General features: G+C 39.6%; 2 protein-coding genes and 1 long non-coding RNA gene across 13 annotated transcripts in view; 2 read left to right on the plus strand and 1 right to left on the minus strand.

The window, feature by feature from the left end:
• The window catches only part of MAPK11 (mitogen-activated protein kinase 11), a 30,809-nt gene extending 21,489 nt beyond the window's left edge, over nt 1-9,320 (plus strand). For both annotated transcript variants that reach the window (XM_053977171.1, XM_053977170.1), the window contains exons 9-12: nt 1,195-1,274; nt 4,035-4,113; nt 5,504-5,677; nt 8,917-9,320. In XM_053977171.1, coding sequence (XP_053833146.1) covers nt 1,195-1,274; nt 4,035-4,113; nt 5,504-5,677; nt 8,917-8,990 — 407 coding nt within the window. In that variant the 3' untranslated portion in view covers nt 8,991-9,320. The remainder of the gene's footprint in view (nt 1-1,194; nt 1,275-4,034; nt 4,114-5,503; nt 5,678-8,916) is intronic.
• Nucleotides 9,321-14,831: 5,511 nt separating this feature from the next.
• Nucleotides 14,832-18,240, minus strand: LOC128807100 (uncharacterized). Its single transcript, XR_008437050.1, has 3 exons — nt 18,078-18,240; nt 17,202-17,345; nt 14,832-15,405 (listed from the first exon to the last, which is right to left on the minus strand). It is a non-coding gene; the product is annotated as an uncharacterized LOC128807100 (long non-coding RNA).
• The window catches only part of MAPK12 (mitogen-activated protein kinase 12), a 45,417-nt gene continuing 40,660 nt past the window's right edge, over nt 17,399-22,155 (plus strand). For 9 of the 10 annotated variants that reach the window (XM_053977161.1, XM_053977164.1, XM_053977159.1 and 6 more), the window contains exons 1-2: nt 17,692-17,898; nt 18,580-18,709. In XM_053977161.1, the coding sequence (XP_053833136.1) occupies nt 17,783-17,898; nt 18,580-18,709 (246 nt within the window). In that variant the 5' untranslated portion in view covers nt 17,692-17,782. Of the gene's footprint in view, nt 17,612-17,691; nt 17,899-18,579; nt 18,710-22,155 lie in introns of those variants that run through there. The other variant, XM_053977169.1, reaches the window with a different exon arrangement.

Raw genomic sequence — 22,155 nt, forward strand, 5'->3', positions numbered from 1 at the left:
TTGAAACAACATATGCTAAAACTAAAGCTGAGTAAAGGCATCGTTTTTTCACCAGCTTATATGATTGAACAAAATAGAACTGCTTTTAGGCTGAAAGTTTCACAAAATACAAATGAGTTAACTTTTAAATAATAAGTGAATTAATAGATCTATTGTGTCCTGCTATGTTAAAAGAAGCCAGTAGTTCCAGAAATGCCACAGGAGCAACAAAGCCCTTTCTTTTCTGCAGCACTCTGCTGTGGTCCCTAATGGAGCATCAGGGATTTCCACTGGCGTTTCCTGTGCTGGCAGGAGCAAAAAAGAGATGTTTCTGAGTAGAGCAGTAAAATAATAAAAGAAAACTGAAGATAAACACATAATACCCCTCCAAAAACAGTTCTGGTGATACTAAGCTGTTGCTGGATGCAAAGCATTATGACATTGAATTGCCTGAAATAATCTTAAGAGAGCTGAGACCAAATCTCCTCATTGGCCTTTCTGTTGTGCTCAGCATCAGTAGGCTCTCTTGTAACCACAGGCATTCTCCAGGTATATCATCATCAGGAGATGACTGTCCTCAGACTTTGATTACATAATATGTGGTATTTGAAAAAATCAATATATATAGTTCACAAGAAATAAGATTTTTTTTTGTTGTTATAAAATGTTGTCTACAACTATATGATTATATCAATTTAAATAAAGCTGTAAATCTTGAGTCTCTATAAAAATGTAATATACTTTACAGCTACTAGGTGACAATGAAAAATTAACATTTTCAAAGGTTTTAATCTTGAGACCTATATAAAACAAAATTTTAAAGGTACCAAATTATAACTTTTCACTTGCCAGTCTTCAGATTAGTAATTTAGGCCTATGACCTATGTATCATATTAAACTGATCTTCAGAAATCCCTCAGATCGCTGAAACATAAATATGCTATTAATATTAAGCTTAAGAATGTATTAAATTGGGAACTAGGACAGAAAAGCAGTATTTTTCATGCAGCTGACATACCTGACAAGTTAATATAGTACAGTAGAAAATTTGGTACTCCAGGACTAGGCTTAAGCAGGTATGAATTGATATCCTTCCATGAGCTATGGTGGAATTGTCTTGCTTTTTTTTAAGCATCTTAGTTACATGTAGGGAAGCTTATTAATTGTCTAAACCCAGAAGGACTGTGTGCTGTTTATTTCCCTGAAACTATGCAGATATCGATCAGCTGAAGAGAATAATGGAAGTTGTGGGCACGCCCAGTTCGGAACTTCTGAAGAAGATATCATCAGAACATGTGAGTTCACAGCTTCATTCAGTTAACTGACTTTCCGTCATTCCTTCTCTAACTGGCATTCTGTGTCACTGCCTGTGTTACATGGGCACTCTGATTTGTCAACGAGCAAATTCCTTAAAATTATCTCTGGTTTTTGCTGCTAGAATGCTACCATTCAAAAAATACGCTTTTGGAGGCATCCAGATGCCTTGACTGTCACTGGATAAGTTTTGATACTTGTTCTCATGTACTCAGTTTTTGCAAAGGGTTAAGAAATTAGTCACAATGATCTTTTAAAGTGCTTACAATTAAATTATAATTTTAAAAAATTAAAACTGGTGCTCAGCTCAGAGCATTATATTGTTGCTATTAAATCTGCTGTCTCTTTGTATGTAATTTGTATGCTTTCCACTGTTGTAATGTTTCTAAACAGAGATGTATCCAAATCAAATAATATGTGTTCTGCATGAGTGCTCCATTTAGGTCCCTAATTTGAAAATCGTATTTATTCATCTTTCTAAATGCTTGCGTGAGGTCCAATTTCTTGATAATATTCGTAAAGACTGGTCTTTTTAACTTTCCATGTGACTTCTTTAAATAGTAATCTAGTAAATGAACAATTTCTACTTAATTTCTCTGCTAAAGATTCATTGTAAGCAGTAACTGTGGATAGCCAGCTGAGGAACAAGATATAGAATTTTTTGATAAAGGTAGGTGATGGGCACAGTCTAAAAGTTCAGATAAACACCAGCACACAGATACCTCCTAAGGTGCAGCTGTTTTCTTAAACCTCTTCTATATACACCTCAGACTAATACTAATGGCTATTTCTCACCTTGTGTATATATTGATGGGTTTCCTTTGACCTTACTAATGGGTACACTAGCAGGTTAAGTAAGCAGGAGCAGTTGGAGAGCCAGAGCAGCCCTGTATTTCTGGAAGATCCAAGCATAATGCAACCTCATCATCACAGGCCAATACACAGTCCTAGATTTTTTGGCTACCCAGTGCCTAGGAATGGCTGGGGCAGGAGGCTAACTAAGCATCCATCCTTTTGCCAGGGACCTCATCAACCAACAAATCTCAGACTGTGCTGTCCTAAGCATAGGTCCTTATATAGTCTTGTAGGTCCTTTTGTAGCCTTCATGTGTTGTTAAGATCCTACAGGTTTTGCTGTAACACATTTTCAGTAGTGTACACAAATGTGTTATTTTCCCACAACTAGTGAGCTTTTTGATCGTGAGAGTAACACCTTAAATACTTAGTGGAAATAGTATGTCCTTTGTTCTTTTAATTTCTTGTGTTTCAGAGCATAGCTCAGTGAGGTACAGGAATCCTGAAACTATTTTATTTGGGCTAATTATACCTTTAGAGCACAGGCAGAACACAAAAGCCAGGTTAATGAACGGGAGTGCTGCTAGGTCACCTCTGGGCTGCTGCTGCCTGATTAGAGGAGCAATGTCAAATGAGATGCATACCTTGCTTGGAGGTAATTGCCAGTTGCAAGGGAATTTCTTCATTCTAGTTCTTCTTTACCATGTAGTTTGGCCTTATTATTTAGTTACTTCTTAATGCAGCTTGCAGACATAGACAATTTTTTGACATTTCTGTAACAGCAATGTCAGAGATTTACTGAAATGCCAAGCCTATTTTCAGTTATAAGCAGAGGATTAAGGAAACTAATAGAAACTAATAGATCAACCTCCTTGGATATTTCAGCACAAGTTACTGAGGTGTTTGTCTGTGTTTCATGTTAATATGAGTTTAAATGGTAATTGCATTTCAGAATAATTTAAACATTGGGATTCTCTTGGTCAGGTTCCTGTGGTGAGTATATAAGCAGAGGGGACAGGCTAGTAAGTGCACTTTTATAGGTCTGTGTTGTTTCCAAGGGATTTCTGGGCAGTGTTGGAGGTAATTTTCACTGCATCTTGTTCAGTCATGTTATGATTAGTTGTTGATTAGTTGCTGTTTTCCATGGGCCAAGGATCCTTAGTTAGCCTTCTGCAGATAGTGTCCTTCTAACAGGACTGCTAAATCCTCAGAGATGTTTTAAAAGGTTTGTCCAAAGACCAGCTGAGATTTTTAATGGATTTAGGGAATAGCTACCTGCTTCTTTTTTGACAATTCCTTTTCAGAATTCCCTGTTCTGTCTGATCCAAGTATGCAACCTCTTCTCTTGCCAACCTACCTACCTCAGCCTAAAAATTTGTAGCTCATGTACTCTTAGGCTGACATTTGTGGATCCTATACCCTGGCAGGCTTTTACTAGCTGAGTTTGAATTAACCTTTCACAGCCACAGTGAAAAGGCAAGCTCTTAAATTCTGTTAAACATCTGAAAATCTCTTTGCATGGAGTATCAGAATTTGTTGTTTGGTCTGTGAAGCTATGTCTCAGCAGAGAAGAGAGAGGAGGCAAGGCTGCAGATTGAATTATACCATTTTGCTGAGGGTAACTGAAAGATTATTTAGGCTGCAGTTTCTGATTGAGCTTTACATGCATGTGTTCCCTGGGGATATACTGCAATGAACCAGTAAGCACAGGTGAAAACTAATGTGCTAACACTTAAACCAAAATGCACCTGCTTAAAACTGTCTTGCTTATTGTCCAGTGTACAGGAGTGAGTATCTGAAACAAGGTCGTACAATGTGGTTTTATGTAAAGAGATTTCCTATGTATAAGAAACATTTTAAAAATGTCTGTTTTTTCAGAGTTGATGTAGTTACTGTTGAGCAAAATTTAACCCTGTGGATATGGTATGTATATTGACTTATTTCTAGGCAAGAAAATACATCGAATCTCTTCCACATATGCCTCAGCAGGATTTGAAAGCGGTATTTCGTGGTGCCAATCCATTAGGTAAGAAAGTCAGACTGACACAGATAAATTTTTTCACTAACATAGGGACTCAAGGATTCCTTGTGTTCCTTGCTGTATGATCCTATATAATAATAATAATAATAATCAGACCAGTGAGAAGAGCATTGCTTAACCTTTCATCCTGAGACTGGTTTCCCCTTCATGAAGCCTGTGTCTTTTTGTTTCTGATGGAGATTACAAGAACCTCCTAAAGGAAAATGGTCCATGGACAAAAAGCAAAAGCCAGCTGTACACAGCAAAAATAAATTAAAATGTCATTGAGTCTAGATTAGAGATATCACTTCTGGCTCAGGAAGGCCATGAGCTGTAAATTGCTGGCAAGCAGAATATACCAGGAAGTACAGCTGTTTGAATGACCCTTTGGAGTATTATTTCCTAGGAATATATGAGCCATTGTTGGACACAGGATACGGGGCTAAGGCAGACCTTTGATCTGATCCTGTATAATTGTTTTTCTGTCTAATCAATTGGTTCTGCCTGTGCAAAAGAGATGTTTTTGTGAACTTTTTCTTGTGACATAAAAAGGAGACATTTGAGTCATCAGAGTCATCTCACTGCAGTACCAGGTCAGTTCCATCAAGGAATTATATATTCCATTATATGGAAGTATTGTGAGTAAAAATTGTTTGAATTAATTTTGTGTATTAATACAGATTATATTCTTATATTACAAGTAGTATGGAACACTTTCATATTAAAAAATGGGATTTATTTGCCTGAAGTACATGAGAGCATGCTACATATTAATAGCATAAAAGCAAATTAATGCCAATGCTTATATGAAAGCAGTAAAAAAATAATATTTGAAATAGTTATGATAAAATTTCCATTAAAAACTAATTTCAGCCATACAACTCTCTCTTATTTCTAGTATACTTCAAATGTCAATTTCAAACATATTTTGTTTATGCTGGGTCCTGTGAAGTTGCTTTGGGCTTTTCACCTGATCATTTCATTGGTGCAGCTTATTAGAGGTGTAATCTCACACTTTATTATCCACAAGTTACTTAGCTTAGTCCTGACCAGTGCAAACTTAAGCACACGAAGCACAACACAGGATATTACCTTATGAGCACACACGGATCTTTTTAGAATTAAGTCCTTGGATATCCAAAGAGGTGAATCAGATCTCCAGTTGACTATACTGAACCTCTGTGCATGCCACAAGCAAACCAGAAGTTTCCTTCAGCTCTCTTTTGTACTTGCAATACAAAATCTTCAAAACTTACTTGTTATGTTGCCTAAATTTTGCCAGTAATATTAATTGTGTTTAAGGTGAGTGAGAATAGGTGGAGTGTAAACAGTTGCCTTTTCTTTTATTTCCTCATAGTCTCTTCTGGCTTTGAACTGCATTTCTGTTTTGCCTTAGCTGTAGATCTGCTTGAGAAGATGCTTATTTTAGACAGCGATAAAAGGATCACTGCATCGGAAGCACTTGCCCATCCCTACTTTGTGCAGTATCATGATCCGGATGATGAACCTGAGGCCGAGCTGTACGACGAGTCCATAGAGAACAAGGAGCGAACCATAGATGAATGGAAAGGTATCAGAACTGCATGCACTAGTTAAGACATGTAGCAGGAAAAAGCCTTACTTAAATAACAGTTTTCCTCCATTTCTAGCCAGAGGAATTTGAACTTTTATGCCTCAGGCAAACAAGATAAGTTCATGTGTGCTTGTTGGGAGCGGACAGGTAGAAAAGCTTATATTTCCTCTCTGTATTTTGCCCACTCCCCCACTTCTATCATCTCCTTACTAGATTCTCTGTACCAGTGAAAGCTTAACTAAAAGCTGATGCTGGCTATCAGGTAATTACACATTCTCTTTTGCTTTTAGTTTTCAAGGTCAGATCCACAGCTGAAGTAACTGTCCTGGGGCAAGTGACACTGCTTGGGGTTCTGGTCTAGTTCTGATCAGAACCAGAAAGTAATATTACCCACATAGATGTGAATTTTGTTAATAATTCTTTAAATAGCAAAGGAATTTGGATTAATAACTACGCCATGCTATTGGTTCTGTTTGAGATGATAGTTGGTGATTTTACTTGGGAGTGACACCCCAAAACCTTTCTTTGGTAAATACTGCAACAACCTTCCATGCTTGCAACACAATCATATTGCACTGCAGTATCACGGAAGTAAGTTGGCTCAACATTAGATTGCAAGTACTCTGAAAAGTACAGTCCAATTTCACCACTGTCTAATGAGGACATGTTATTCTAAAAAATCCTTACTAGAGATTTTAAATTGAGAATAATGTTGTAGAAAAGTAATTGTTTCTGTTTATCAATAAAGGTCTTTCCTTGGCTTAAGAAGAAATGTGTCTTCCATAAAATAAATGTTCTTTTGTTTCTATTTGCATTTGCTGTAACTTTTACTTGGGAAAAATTTGATTAAAATGTATTATCATAGTGGTTAGGTTTATGATGAAAAATACTCTCATGTCTTACTCATGCCCATCCACTTGTGCCATGTTTTATCCTGGGCATTACAGGGGAGAAAGCAGACTGTCTATAGCAAATGTATCTTAGAGATAAATAATAGTGAGGTCATGGCTCTCTCTACAATTAATCAACCTCCTAGAGCCTTGGAGAGGCTTTTGTAGAAGCTGACTGTGTCTGTACAAACAAGGAGGATTGACTGGCATCACTTATTCCTTACACATGCTCTCCTTTGCAAAACCTGGCAGCCTACAGCAGCACGCATACATCTTGTTTTTGAGAGCTGCATTTATTTGCTGCTGTACTTAGGAGTAGGTGATTTTTTTCTGCTGCTTTTTCAGTTGCCTGAGTCTTTAACAGGAAAGTTTAATAATTTCTGAGTCACGAAGCAGATTTCTGTTTGTGGTGAAACTCCATTGAAATTATTTCAGGAACACTTAACACTTTCTAAACTGAAATGAGGCCATGAAGGTGACTTCTCTTGGAAGGGCTGTATCATACTATTTATCAGTGCATTTTTCATGTATAATTTTTGCATCATTGACCTTGACAGAACTACAGGTAAAATTCCTTCTTTATTCAGGTTTAAAAAAGGCCTGAGAGAAAAATCTCCAAACTTGCACAGCAGGTTTGCTGCTTTTCCTTCTTCCCTCTGGCCGTATTTTTATCTTGGGGAATAAACTTTTTTTATTTTCAAGTACAGTATGTGCCACATTTAAGTAAGATGACTTAAAATGTTTGTAGTGTCGATGAAATATTTACCCAATATCTCAAGATATCATTGGCATGTTTCTGCTCTTTTTCTGTTCAAGTTAAAAATCAGTGGTGCCTGATCTCAAGGGGCTTAGCACCAAAGTAAAATGAGATTTCAGACATTTTGTCATATACATTATGCACTTCAGAGTTTTTTTGGCCTCCATTGCACACTGCTGAGGCTCACAACCCAAGCTCATAGATTTCTTACTGACATGTTTAATCAGTTAGAAAATATTTCAAAATTTTAGAGGCCAAGAATATGCTATTCAGAGTTGAATGCTATACATTCTCTCCTTAGCTGTTGCTCCAGTTGCACGTATCTCTGCTGAATTGGTGCAGTGAGATGTGGGTAAAGAGCTTCATAAACATAAATTACACAGCCAGTGAGAATAATTTCTAATACAGTTCCAGGTGTCCGATTTGTGAGGACACTGGCTTCTCCAAGTTCAGCTCCCTAGCTGCCTGTAATTCTGTGTAGTAGTCATCAGTCAGTCACTCAAAGTCACCTAACATATCCTCCGATGCCCGGAGTTCTGCAGAACTTTTCCTTCACAGAAATCCCTCACTGAAACTGTACACAGTGGTACAGCACAACACAACCAGAGCAAAAGCAAGATTCAGTTCCAAGATTTTTTACATACTTTTTAGAGGAGCCCTAGGTACACTTGCAGGCATAAAAACTGTCTCAGAGTTACTTAATAAAAAAGCTAATAGGCTTGAGATTGTTATCATCACTGTTTGGAGAACAGAACCTGAAGTAATGCCATAACCTGAAGTTAGCCATATGCAAACAGGATTTTGTCCTTAAAAAGCAGCATCTAATTTGAGAAAATATGAAAGAGGTAGCCACTGACAACATATTCCATTAATGTCCAAGGCAGAAAACAGAACATGACTGTTAGCATGGAAAGATAAAGTGTTATTCCCAAAGCAGGGTAACATAGCAAGTAACCCATTAGTTTCTAGCTATTGATGAATATCGAATTTCCTGAGGAAAGCTGTTACATACTTCTAAGACAAAAAGAAAATTTTTTCAGAGTACCGTAAAATTAAATCAGCTACAATAAAACATTTAGAAAAAAAAACACAAACAAAAGGAAAACAGCAAAAGTCCAAATAAAGCCAGGATCACAAGGAATTAGCACAGAATTGCAAATGATATATAATTGAAGGCAACTGACTGAGAGATTATAAAGAATGTTCTCCATAGTTAAAAGTGTACATTTTGAAACCTATGTCCTTTTAAAGATTCAATTTTCCATTACATATTGTCTTTTATTACATCATTTTGGCAGGTCATCTGACAGTGTAATTGATGTATTCATTTCAGGGCCTGTGTGTTTTAGTAATTAGTTGAAGGGGACAGTCATGTTGTACAATAACAGTATTTATGAGTCTAATTTGTAATCTGAGGTTAAGAGGAGGATTCCTAGTGAATTCAGTCTGTTTTTTGGATCTGGACACTAAAGCGGCTGGAAATACAAACTACAAGTCACGTGTATCTGCAGAACTGTTTTGTCTGGAATATTTTTCTTTTGGAGAAAATATCACCTAATTCTTCTCTCTTCCTTATGCCCCCTCTGCAGAACTTACCTATGAAGAAGTGAATAGCTTTAAACCACCCGACTTAAAAATGGACAGCCTGGAGATAGAACAGTGAATACAGGCAGCTCTGTCTTGCCTTGCTGCACTATGAAGACTGTTAAAATATAACCATACAATTTAACCTGTGGTCACACATAGATTTTACTATCCAAAGATGTTGGAGGAGATGTTGAAAAACAGATGCATTAAACAGAAGCCAGATGTTGTCTGGTTTGGGTGGGGGTGTTTTTTGCCTTGTAATATGAATGTATTCCCAGCTCACAAAGGGTGGTAAAGAACTGCTTCATTCTGACAAAATTATGCACTGAGTTCTGTCAAGCTGTGTGTTCTGCATGTTTCATTTTATCAGTTGTATTGCCAAAATAAAGGTGACCTTTTAAATTAATTTTAAAATTGTACATTTAAAGCATGAATGTATACAAACATAAACAAGAAGTCCATACAAGAATCCTTTTTTTTTTTTTTTTTTTTTGTGGCATTTTATCTGTCTGTTTTTGTACTATTTATAGTTAGTGCCTTTATGAAGAGAGGGCGTGGTAGTGAGATAGACAGAATATGCATATGTAGTCATACCTGTGGTGGTCTTACACATGTACTGGATGTCTCTCAAGCAATCTTAACACCAGTTGAAAGTCAGTAAAAATAAATCTTTCTCTTCTCTTGCCATTCAAGTGTCTGTTCTCATTATTTTCCACACCTATTTTTTAATCTGCACAATTCCCATTTTTGAGACAGTTTTACTTCCCAATGGTATTCCTCACCATGCCATTGCTGGACTGTTGGTGAATTTGCCTGGGTTTACAGGAAGGTGCCTTGAAGGTACTGCAACAGAGCTCTGTAGACTTCTGCAAGCTTCAGCAAAGGCTGTCACAAATGGCAATGCAGGAGTGCTCAATTCAGTTCACAGCTTTGAATTAAATATTCCACATTGTCTTATTTTCCTTCACAAAATCCTTGGGAAAGTAATCTAGTAATTGCCATTGGAAGACATGACAAAACAAGGAGATTCATGAATTTGAGACATTTTCATTTAAGTTTCTTTTTAAGCAAAATTTTAAAGGTTTTCCGACTCTGAAAAATTGGAAAACTAAAGAAAATCTTGCAGGACACATAGATACCAAGATTTTTTAAAGAATTAAATTTATCTGATTCCTCTATTATACTGTATACAGGAACATAACATGTATGATACTGTAAGAGGAACATCCTTTTGGCACAAGGCCTCGTGCATTGTATTGGCTGTGTCATTGTACACACTTGTGATTCACAGCTGTTTAATGTTTAATTTGTGTCTTGTTCTTGCTCTGTCAGAGTCTTATTTTGGAGGTGGCTTTTTATAATATTTAGGTTTTCTGATACTTTTGTCATTAATACTCAATTGTATAGCAGTTATATAAGGTAATGGATTCTACTGCATTTACTTTCCTCTGTATCTTTTCTATGTAAAAAGAAAGGCATTTTCTAAATAAACAGATTTAAAAACAAAAAGTCAAGTCCAAGAACTTTGCTTTTTTCAGAAATAGAAATAGGCATTCCATCTAGAAAATATGCTTCTAATTTGTGGACTAAGTGATAGACTGTTTTGGCAATGTTGACTAGTTATCCAATACTTGCATCCAATTAAATGCAGCCACTTGTATTCAACTTTCCCCAGGGCATGTTAATCTGAAAGTAAATGCCTGCATGGATTTCTTGTGACTCCGTTGAAGTGCTGTCAGCCATTGTTACTTTGGCTTCCTGTGAAGCTGGATGAGGCTTGCAATAACCATGCAATGACTGAATTTCATGCTGACTAAAATAGGTGAAAAAGTTCTACATCTTTATACTATTTGTCTAACTACATAATGAAAATATTCGCTCAGTCATATCTTAAACATTTTTTTAATTTGTTTGCCAGTTAACTCATTGCTTTATTTTCTCTGGAATCTGATACTGAGTTTACACGCCTATTTGGCAGCTCCATTTCAGTTGGAAGGGCAAAGATGAAGTAAAGAGATTTCACAAGAACTTTTTGTGTCCAACAGTAATTAATTTATTATGGGGTTTGTCCCTTCATTTGTTAAATCTGTTTTCCTGGCTCTGAGGGTGGCCTTTGTCAAAGGCCTTTGCTTCAAAGGATGCGTAAAACTGATCGCCATAGCTCTGCCACTTGAGGTAGAAAGAAAGTTTTATGTTGCTTCCAAAATTTGTTCTTCTGGCAACTCTGAATGTTCCTCTGAATGTTTTCTTTGACATTCAGAGATGCAAGTTTTTTTCTAGGAGATAAATTATGTAGGAAGAACATGGTCATAACCACATTTAAAATAATCAAAGGTGACAGTAATGGGCAACAATAGCTCAGCCCTTTTTAATTAATTACCATCAAAACCTGTAAATCATCTCATTTTAATGTCAAGAAAAACAGTAGGGAGACAGACATCTTTTTCCTAGATGTGCAAAATGAAGGTAATTATTTAGACCTCAAAAACCAATAATTGAAGTATTTTTCCAGAGTAGGTAACCAGCTCCCTTGTGGCAATCCAACATGAGACTATAATTTGATAACTTTATCAGTTTACAACAGCAGGAGAGGGTAATTGGAAAGCCAGTACCCCAATGGGACAGAAAGGTGGGAGGCTTAGCACTAACAATGCTTATCATTTGAACACAGATGGAAGAAAACATTTATCTACCAACTCAAACAGGCAGATGGAGGTAAATATAGAGGAGTGAGGGCTTTGTCAGGCTTGGTGAGGCAGATGGCTTAAAAGTAAATTTTAAAGAGTAAGTAAATATAAAGCTTTTATAAAAAAATATTTGCTAAAAATGTCATTCATGAAGGCATTGATTGCATGGCCCAAATGTTATTTGCAAAACTTGTAGTGGTTCCTGCTTAAACAGTGGGGGGTTAATCTCCTGACAGCACTGTTATTTTCAGCAGCAGTCATGCCTCTGTAGGTGCCCTATACATTGCATTTATGCTTGAGGAGAGCAGAGTGGGTTTTAGCCCACACTAAATTAGGGTATTCTCATCCCTGACCACCTGCAAAGCACAGAGCAGCATGGCTGGCCTTTGCTCATGGAGGAGGCAGCTCAGGTTTCCAGTGGGGAGAACACAGCTATTCAAGGGCTTTCTCTGGTCAATTACCAACATTGTTAGCAATTTACTTTTAATCTGAATTTTTCTAATTTCAGCTTTCAATCACAAGAGCTTGTTATCTGTCCACCTAGTGAATTGAAATCACTTCTAGTATTTATTATCTCACTCTATAATCAGAGTGCAACCCCAAGTCTAGTAATTTTATCATCACTGGCAGCAAAAGGCCTTGCAAAAGGAAAATCTTTTGCACCATCTTAGTCTTTTGACATGCCTAAATATACACCACACTTTTAGAATCTGCAACTTTATTTTTTAAGCTCTTTACCTCACCAGCACTGAAACCCAGCAACAGGAAATTGATATGACACAGCCAAAGCAGACAGGAATAAAAAAACTTTAATCTACAATGGACCAATGGAAAGAAAAACACTGTTTTAGAGGTTATCATGTGCCATACCCTGAAGATACAAAGTGGCTACTTGAGTCTGAAATAGCAGGGTTACTAAGAAGTTTGAAAATTTATAGAGGGGGAAAAACAGGAAATTAGGTAATCAATACTGATATATGAAAATAAATACATCATTATCAATAGGTAGAGTCATTATGTAGACATCATTGTTGCAGAATTCTAGGTTGTGCTGTTGGTGGGTTTTTTTTATACGGTATACCAGATGAAAGCAAGAGGGAAGGACGGTCAGGATCCTGTGCTGCAGGATCTGACACAGTGAGCTCACCCTAAGGGTCAGGAGGGAAACAACCCTTTCAAGGACAAAATGTTGGCAGCAAAAGAAACTTTGACAGAGGTGGGAAGCAGTCAATACAAAAGTTACTTCCTTCCTTTCTTCCTGTCACATGTGCTCCTGGATCATAACAAGAAAACAGACCTCCACTTTCCCCACTCTTGGGACCTGATCAAAGATTAATCTGTCCAAAAAGTACCTTACAGAGCTGCCAGCACAAATAACTTAAGTATCCTTTGCTACATCTGTAAATTACTGACTTGGCCCAAGAATCCCTGACAGATGAGCAGTGTTAAAAGATTTAGCTCTCATGAAAAGAGAATTGCATTGTAAACTGGGTAAACTATGTCTTTTGTTGGCAGCAGAAAGGGATTCACCCTTGACAAGATCATTCTCCTTAGGAAGGAATTAATAGCAACACTTCCATTTGCTTTAAGAGCAGCTGCTTTTTTCTCATACATTTTTGCTACTGCTGCTAGTGTTTATGGATGCAAACACTGGTTCTTAGAAAATCAGCACACTAGCACAAGTGAGAGTACCAAGTGTCATTAATTTATAAGTCTGGAAAAGGGGTTTTAAGGCACCAGTACCAAGAGATTTAGAAAGCTACATTAGTGTTGCTGCTACTGCCCTTCTTTCTGATGTAAAATAAAATATTGAACTGATACACCTAAAAAAGTTCAAGTTTTCACTACAAGGAGGGAATATATTGTGAGCTTAGCTTTCTTTGTGAATGCTGATCTTCCGACCAATCTGACACTTAATCCATTAGACCAGAAATTTCAACATAATGAGCGAAACTCTTCAATTAGGCTTCAATCTTGCAGACATACAAATGCTTCATTTTGCTCTCCCATAGTCCCCCAGCTCCAATTATTGTCACATATTAAGATGTGTACCATAGCACAGAGGTTTTAGCCAGTCCTTTCAGGTTCCAGTTTGATCACAAGTAATACTGAACACAGTAGAAATACTGAATCACAGTTGCAGCTCTGAGACAACTATACACTAAATCTGCCACAACTGGCAGCCTCCACTGAGCAATGCTTTGTTCCTTTTAGAACAATATCCTGTGGATTAGCACCCAGATAATATATGCCTATTTTATATTAGAGCCTGATTGCTCAAATCAAGAACCCATAGTTAAATTACATTCTGTTCAAAAATTACATACAGTACTCCTTTCCTGCCCAGCTCATTAGGTTGAGGTGGAAACAAAGAAAACTAAGGCAGCATTGAGAAGGATAGGTAAGATGGGGGAAAGAATGCCATGATGGTTTGGGTGGTTTAAACAGGAGATATACACAACTATGCAGTGACAAATAAGTAAAGCTATCTATCAGTGGTATCCATTATTGCTCTTTTCATATGATTTTTGCATTGAGGTTGGGAAATTCTTGAAGAATTTTTTTTGTTGTTGTTGGTTTTGGTGGTTTTTTGGGGTTTTTTGTTTGTTTGTTTGTTTGTTTGTTTGTTTTTTGCTCTGTAGACTATAGCATCTCATGCTGCAACAATCTGTGATAGTTTAAAATTAAACTCCTTCAGTTTATTGTAGGAGAGGACCTTTTGGTGGATTCTGAGGAGAACAAGTTAGGAGAGCTTTAAAAGTAGTTGATTTATATATAGGTGTCTACTACTCTCTACAACTGGCCTCTCTTCCCCCACCAACCTCCAACAAGCAGGGATAATGGGGTAGTACATAGTTACTTAGTAAGTTCTCACTTGACCTCTTGAAAAAATGTAATGTATACTTTTAATTATTTTTTTTAAATAAAAAAGCACTTAGGTGTGTATATTTTTGTACTCCTTTCTGCTGATGGCTTAGTGACCTTGCAACATGGCAAGGCCCCCAGGAGGGCTATACGTCACAGAACTGGAACTGAAACACCCTGCTCATTGGGCAGAGAGACAAAATCAGAAAAGTTGCAAAATAGTTGGCAGTGACTCCACTGGGGAAGGGTGGGGACAAAATAGCACAACAGTATTTTCCCATTAAAACTGAGATTTTTTAATTACAATTTTTTAAGCTTTACTTCCTGTTGTAATAAATAGAATGAACTTACTTCCTCCATGGCAACAGGTTTAAACAAGCACAGAGTATTTTTTTAAGGTGGGCATATAGAAAGCTTCTTAAAAATAATAATGTTCTAGGAATCAGCTTTTGACAATTCAGCAAGATTTTATGTTTATTGACATTTAAGGTATGTTTTACACAGCCAAATTATTCATATGTGAATTAGTGTATAAAGAATAAAATTATCATATGAAAGACAGACATATAAACAGGCAGAAAGGTGGGAAGATGTTTGATTCTTCAAAGGATTTTGTATGATCTCTTTTCCTGCACATTATCAGTGCCTGGTCTGGAGATCAGTGTCGGTCCCCTCTCCCTCCTCACACTGACACACTCCTGCACCCAGGGCCCAGCAGCTCACCCACAGTTCAGCTCCTGACAAACAGGGCTGTGCCATTTTGTCATCCCCAAGTGACAGCTTGTGGTGAGCAGCTTTGCCATCAAACTCTCTCACCAGACTTCATAAATGTAGGATTTCTCAGGAAAACAGTTAGATTTCTCACTGCTTGCTTGTAGAGCTTCTGCTCCAGCACCAAAGCTTCACCTCCAGGCTGGAGGGAAATTGAGCTCTCAGTTCCTAGAGGGATTAGAAAGAGTACTGTACCCATCCCATCTACCTCATATGCTTTGCAGCTGATGGCAACCATCCAGCACATCAAAAGTTGGCTCTTAAAAAAAAACCCCACTACATTCTCATATGTCTTAAATCTTCCCTTTATAGGATGAGCATTAGCAAAGTGCAATTTTTGCACCATTAATGCAGTTATTATTTTTTGTTAATGATGTCTGAAGAAGATCCCTTTTTTTCTATTAACTTTACAATAAACGTATGCCAGAAGCAGAAACATCTGATAGCACTCTTTTTTAAATCCATCCTGTCAAGCACACATTGCCCAGAATAAGATATGGCTGTAGCATCTATCAGTCCCCTGGCAACAAACTGTCTTTGGAAAAACACATCACCAGGTATCCAGCTGAGCCTAGAAGGATGCAGAGACTCATGCAGTTTGTGACACTGCTGTAAGATCTACCAGTTGTGGATGTACCCAAGTTTCTTGACTCATTCCTTTCATGGATATTTTGAATGGTTTATTAGACAAAGCTTCCCTTGTTACGACAGTGCTGATTTCGTAGCCTTTTCAGTAAGTTTACCAGCTCATCTCCTGTATGTGTGACCTGGTGGGGAAAGCTGGTCTTATATTTGACCTACATGGCTACTTCATCCATCTGTAGCAAAGTATGCCTAAATACTTACTGAAAGAAAAACATGGGAAAACCAGAAGTGGGTAACTTTGTCCATTTAAAATGTTTTTTTTAAAGTTGCTCTGTAATATTCTCAGCTTCTGCACAAGAGTGAACTTCTCTTGATGCTAAGTTATCTACTTTTATCTACTGTATCAAAATAACCTAATTTCTGCCTTGATAAAAAGCAAGCAATAAAAAGTATCACTTTGTCACAACTAGATAAAGGAAAAGTAAGTGAGGGATGACTAGCAGAACTAATCCTCTCTGTATTAGAAACATATATAATGGTAATTAAAAGTAATTTAACTAATGGACTAGTTCAAAATGAGAGGAAGCTGCTTTATCCTTCACCTTACCTGTACCACATATCACACCAGCCAACATCTCAATGGCAAACAACATAGAAGGGATGTCAGAAATTAAAAAATAATCTCCTGGGGCAGTGGATTTTTAAAAGTAAACATCTACCATTGATCTAACACTTCTTACAAGCCTCATGTTAACTGCTAAATGTCAGAAGCTTGCTCTCCATTCTCACTAACCCAGAGATTCGAACAGGTGAGCGGAGAGCAGCACTGAACACTTGGCAGCTGTAAGGCTGTGCTCTTCCTGTACCCCGGGAGGAGCAAGGGCAGGGCAGCTCTTCCACATTTGGTAGTCAGGCACCAAAAGGGCTGGGCCGCTGGCAGCTACCAAAATGGCCATGAAACTTGTCCAGATTGCCCCTTTAGAGCTAAACCACAAATTGAATTCTAGTGACAGCAAATCTGAAATTATCTAACCTCAGCAACATTGCTCAGGGGTGAAGTCAAACAAAACAAAGGCTTTACCAGACCCTGAAGGACAAGAATTTTAATCATATTCACACAGAGAACACATAAAATGTATTTTAAACCACGTTTTTGCCTTACACGTGTTGCTGGCCCAGACCTATTTACTACAGACCAACCTGAGAAGGTTGCTCTTGTCCATACACCAGCGCTGCAATCATTTCAAGCCGCTGCTGCAACAGTTCCATTCCAGTTCACTTCTTCCATGCACTGGACCACTTGCTCTGAGCACCCTGAACCAAGTGTGGGCTGTTTTTTATTTAACTATATGAAATATTGTTGTAACTTGTGGTCTCACCCTGGGATGATCTGGGGACTCCAGCTGTTCGTCTCAGGGCAGAAGCCATCCAAAAGCTCTGTTTTGGACTCCCAGCCCTACCAACTGCAGCCTCTCGTACTTTTTAACACTTCGATGCAGCAGCCGATGGCATCTCACCGGAACCTGAGCACAAACGCAAAACGGACCCCGCGTGAGGGGGGCCCCGTGGCGGGGAAGAGACGGCCGGGAGGGGTTTGGTCCGCACTGCAAGGACTCGCACGGACAGCGAGAGCCTCGGCACCTGCCTCCCTGTGCGGGCACGCTCCGCCGCCGCCGGGACACCGCGCCCTTCGCGCCCCAGCCTCGGCGGAGCGCAGCCCCAGGCTGCCGGGCTAGAGGGGAGGCAGGGCGCTGCCGGGTCGGCCCGGATCCCCGTGCCGGTGCCCCGGGTGAGCCGCGGCGGCGGGCGGTGCTGCCGGCGGGGCTGGGCGGGGCGGGGCGGGCGGCGCCGCTCGCTCAGGCCCGGCCCCTCGGCGCAGCCCGGCTCGGCGGCGCCGGCCGCTCCCGCTCCCCCGGCCCGGGCTCTTTGTCGGCGCGTGCCGGCGGGGGTCGGCAGCGCCATGTCCTCCCCCAAGAATGGCTTCTACCGGCAGGAGATCACCAAGACCCTCTGGGAAGTGCGGGACCGCTACCGGGACCTGCAGCCGGTGGGGTCCGGCGCCTACGGAGCCGTGTGGTGAGCGGGGCTGTGGGGGCAGCCCGGAGGCGGGCGGCGGGGGCGGCGGCCTCTGTCCCGGCCCGGGGGATGCTGCCGGGGCCGGCCCTCTGGCGTGTTACTCCCTGCCAACTTTTCCCGGTTGTTGTCCGGACCCGGGCTGGCCCCGCCCGGTGCAGAGGGGCGGCCCCGCTGCTCACCTGGCCGCCCCGGGCCGGGCTCTTCCGCCGCGGGGAGCCGACCCGCGGGTGTTCCGTCCCTGGAGGGAGCAGAGCGCGGAGCGCTGCCCCAGCGGCACTCCGGAGCGGCAGGGTCTCTGAAGCCCAAGGTGTTTTTGCGCTTGAGGCGGGCCCCTCGGTTTGGCTCTGCGTTGGTGGTGGGTTTGTGTGTTTAATGGGATTCTTTTTGTCTTATTTTTCGTTTGGGGATTTTTCCTCACTCCGCAGATGTCCCTCTTTAAAGCTTTTGATAATTGTCTACATTTCATCACAGTGTCTTGCAGGCTTTTAAATGAACGAAATGAGATGGCTGCTGGCAGAGATGCTCTGGGGACGTGATCTCCCCTCTAGCACGGGCGGCTGCGGGCCCAGGGCCCGGCAGCATGGGGCAGGGTGCAGCCGCTGCCCGGGGCTGGCCGCGTTTGCTGGGGTTTGCAGACTGGCTCCGGTCCTTGCTCACCGAACTCTTTCTTTTCCCTTAAAGCTCAGCCGTCGATGGAAGAAGTGGTACCAAAGTGGCTATTAAGAAATTGTACCGCCCGTTTCAGTCTGAACTCTTTGCCAAACGAGCTTACCGAGAGCTGCGTCTCCTGAAACACATGAAGCATGAAAACGTGAGTTGAGTCATTAGCTCAAAACCACAGCTTAGGCACTCTAAATCAAAGAAAATATGCATATTTGGACAAGGCAGATGTGTAGCTGAATGGAATTCTGGACACTTTCAGCCTGTTTTTTTGTCTGTCTGTCCTACAAACATCAGTTCACACAAACTAGAATATCCTGTGGGAAACACCACTTAATTTCCACGTAGGAAAAATTGGGTGGGGAAGGTTAGGACCTCAGTGCTAGTGAGAGAGATTAAAGACTAGAAATTACAGTCTCCATTACTACATTCCCATGAGTTGCAGGAGAATACAGAGCACAGGTCTGTGGGTCTTAGGTGCCAGCATCTTTTTTTCTTTTTTTTTTTCTTTTTTTTTTTTTTTTGTTCCCCTGAGCTTGCGTGAAGATGCACACATGCATATCTTTGAGGAGGGGTTAGCATTTTTCTCCTTTTTTATTTCTTTTTATTTTCTCCCTTTTTATCATTCATGAAGCATTTGAACCTTTCAGGCTGATATTAATGGGAAACAGGAAAAGTCCACAAATGACTAAACAAATTGCTTTACTGTGAAGCAGAGAATAGGTAATAGAACTCTGCACATAATTTCCATGTAACATGAAAGAACAGCTGTAGAAAGAAGTGTTGAAAGTGTGATTGAGAGAAAGATTCATGGTCCCAATAGTGCTTAGGAGTTTAGGAAAAAAATAAAGAAGAAGTTTGTGCAAAAACAGTTGTTATGGAGTCTCAAAGCATGGATTCCAGGTGAGAAGAGTCCCAGTGTGGGCATGGAGGGTTACCATAGTATTTTTAAGTGCTGTTCATGAAGAATGCATATAGGATAAAAAAACCTTATCGTTTGGAAGGAGTTGTTAAAATTATGCATAAGAACATAGTTTTAAATGTTAATTGATGTGGAAGATTAGAGAATATCGCCATTCAGAGTGCCTTCACAAAAAACTGAGAGATCAAAAGTGAGGATGAGAGAAAATGGTAGTAACAATAACTAGTCATTGCCATTTAACATTGTAATACTAATATTGTGAGTACCAACTAGGTTCATTTGAGGAATAACTTGTGGGCTATCCTGACAGTCCAGAAGGCAGAAGAGCTTTTTGTAGGCTTAAGAAACTGTCTACTTGTTTAAATCTTTTTATCTGATTACTTCAAAGTAACTGTCTCATAACCACTGCTGCATATGTTTAAGAGTTAATGTTTGCAGGAAACTTCTGTGTATGGGCTTTTAATACTCTCAGCATTTTCTTTACTGAACATTTGGGAGCAGAGCAGCCCACGCAGTTGCCAAGCTCCTAACTGTGTCCAGAATTTTGAGATTATTTTTCTTCCATTTCCCAGAATAATCTGTTGGGTAGCATTTTCCACTGCTAGCAGGTTTTGTACAGTGTATGCCCTACGGAATAATTCTCTAGAACTCCACTGTGGGCTTAATTGGTAATTAAAGAGTCCAGAAGAAAATGCTCACTGGGAACCTGAGCACAATCTGTACGAGCTACAAATCAATATATCTGAAGGAAGGGAATGATTTACAATCTTAGGAAACACTTTGGGCCACAGAAAGAACAGGTTTATGTACTAAGGAAAGGTTTTAATGTGAATTGTTAAAATCATCTACTCATTAGAGAACAAAGACTGAATAAATGGTCCTGCAGGGATTGGAGGCAGGAACTAACTGTTCTACCCATTTGTGATGAGACTGACATGGCAGTACAGTCATCAAGACAATTCCTATCTGCCACTCCAGCCTCACTCCCTTTTGTCAGTCGTGTTGGCCATGGTGAATTAGAAGCAGCAGCAATGCCTTTTAGGATTTTCAGTTCCTGAGATGATCTCAAGGGTACTCCTTTAGCTGCTCCACCATCCAAAATTAAATCAGAATGGCAATATGGCTTCTCATCATGATTTTCAGCCCAACTGTTTTGATCAATGACCATTCTGTCAAAGAGCTTCTTTTTGCATATTTCATAGAAACACAGAATGGCTTGCATTGAAAAGGATATGAAAGATCATCTCATTCCAACCCTTCTACTGTGGACAGGCACATCTTTCACTAAACCAGGTTGCTCAGAACCCTATCCAGTCTGACCTTGAACACTTTCAGGGATAGGATATCCACAACTTCTCTGGGCAACCTGTTTCAGGGTGTTACCACCCTCACAGAAAAGACTTTCTTCTGTTTATATGATAGTTTAAATTGCATCCAATTCACTCTACTTACTTGTTTTTATTTCAAAATTACTTCTGTAACCATGAGGAATTTGATGTTGGCTTTTATGGAAAGTGTGATATTTTATTTATTTGACTATGATTACCTCTCAATGGATCATTTCTGCCCCTTGTAGCTTTCAGGGAATTCTTTTGTTAAGCATGCAGCAATACATTATCACAGTTCATTTAACCTTATGCTGTATTCAGAATGATGGAAGAAATTGTAATGGTCTTACACATTGTTAAAAATAGCAGCTCTGATCCTCCATTAAGATAGCAGAAGATACCATTAAACCTGTGTTTCAGTGGTATAATTCATCAGCATGTCAGTGAAGAAAAATGGAGGAAAACTACTGCTTAATACCGTAGATGACCTCCATTATATCCCCTTTGAGGAATATGCTCATCTTTTTTATGCAGACCAGTTGTAGGATGACCAGAAGTCCTGTAAAAGCAAATACAGGAGTAATTCTACTGAATTTTATTGGATTTTTATTTTACTTTGTAGGGAAGCTAAGTCACAGGTCAATTTGCTTGTCTGTTTAGGCATTTTCAAGAGGAGGTAGCTGGTTGCACCATCTTTTATTAGACCTTTGCTCTCCGTAAAGTCTCTCAAGTAAAGTGAGGCATATTTCTATATAGACCATGTAGTGAGGAATGTTCCTGTGTAAACCATGCAGACGTGATCACATGGGACTTCTCATCAGCCCTTTGCAAACAAATCCAAAGGAGTATTGAGGGCCAAGGGACGGAGGCTGTGTGTGAAGGGGATGAGACTTGTCTGTGAAAGGTAAATCAGTCTTTAATGTCACTGGTATGCTTTTTTTTTTTTTTTTTTTTTTGGTAGGCCTTTTAATTTGAGAGGGCACGGGATGTTTCCCAAACTTCATAAGCTGTTTCTACTACTAAAGAAGCAGTCTAACACAGATCAGTTCCTAAGACTTTGCCAAAAAGAAAAATTTGTTTCCAGTGGGATAAGCTGCTGGATCACTCTGTAGCTGTATAAATAGCTGGCATACGGAAGGGCATGGTATGGAAATGAGGAATAAACACAGCTAAGGCAGAATGAAGAAAGCTCTTTTTGGGGTTGTTTTTCTCCTTCATTTAATCATGCTAGTTTGTATGCCATTACAGCCTTAGCAACTCTTGATTATTTCTTTTACATCTGCTGAATCTTGTACGGAGGAACACTTTTTTACCTTTAGGAAATATTTTTCAGTAGTGCTGCATCTG

The sequence above is a fragment of the Vidua macroura genome, chromosome 5, assembly GCF_024509145.1.
Source record: "Vidua macroura isolate BioBank_ID:100142 chromosome 5, ASM2450914v1, whole genome shotgun sequence".
NCBI lineage: Eukaryota > Metazoa > Chordata > Aves > Passeriformes > Viduidae > Vidua > Vidua macroura.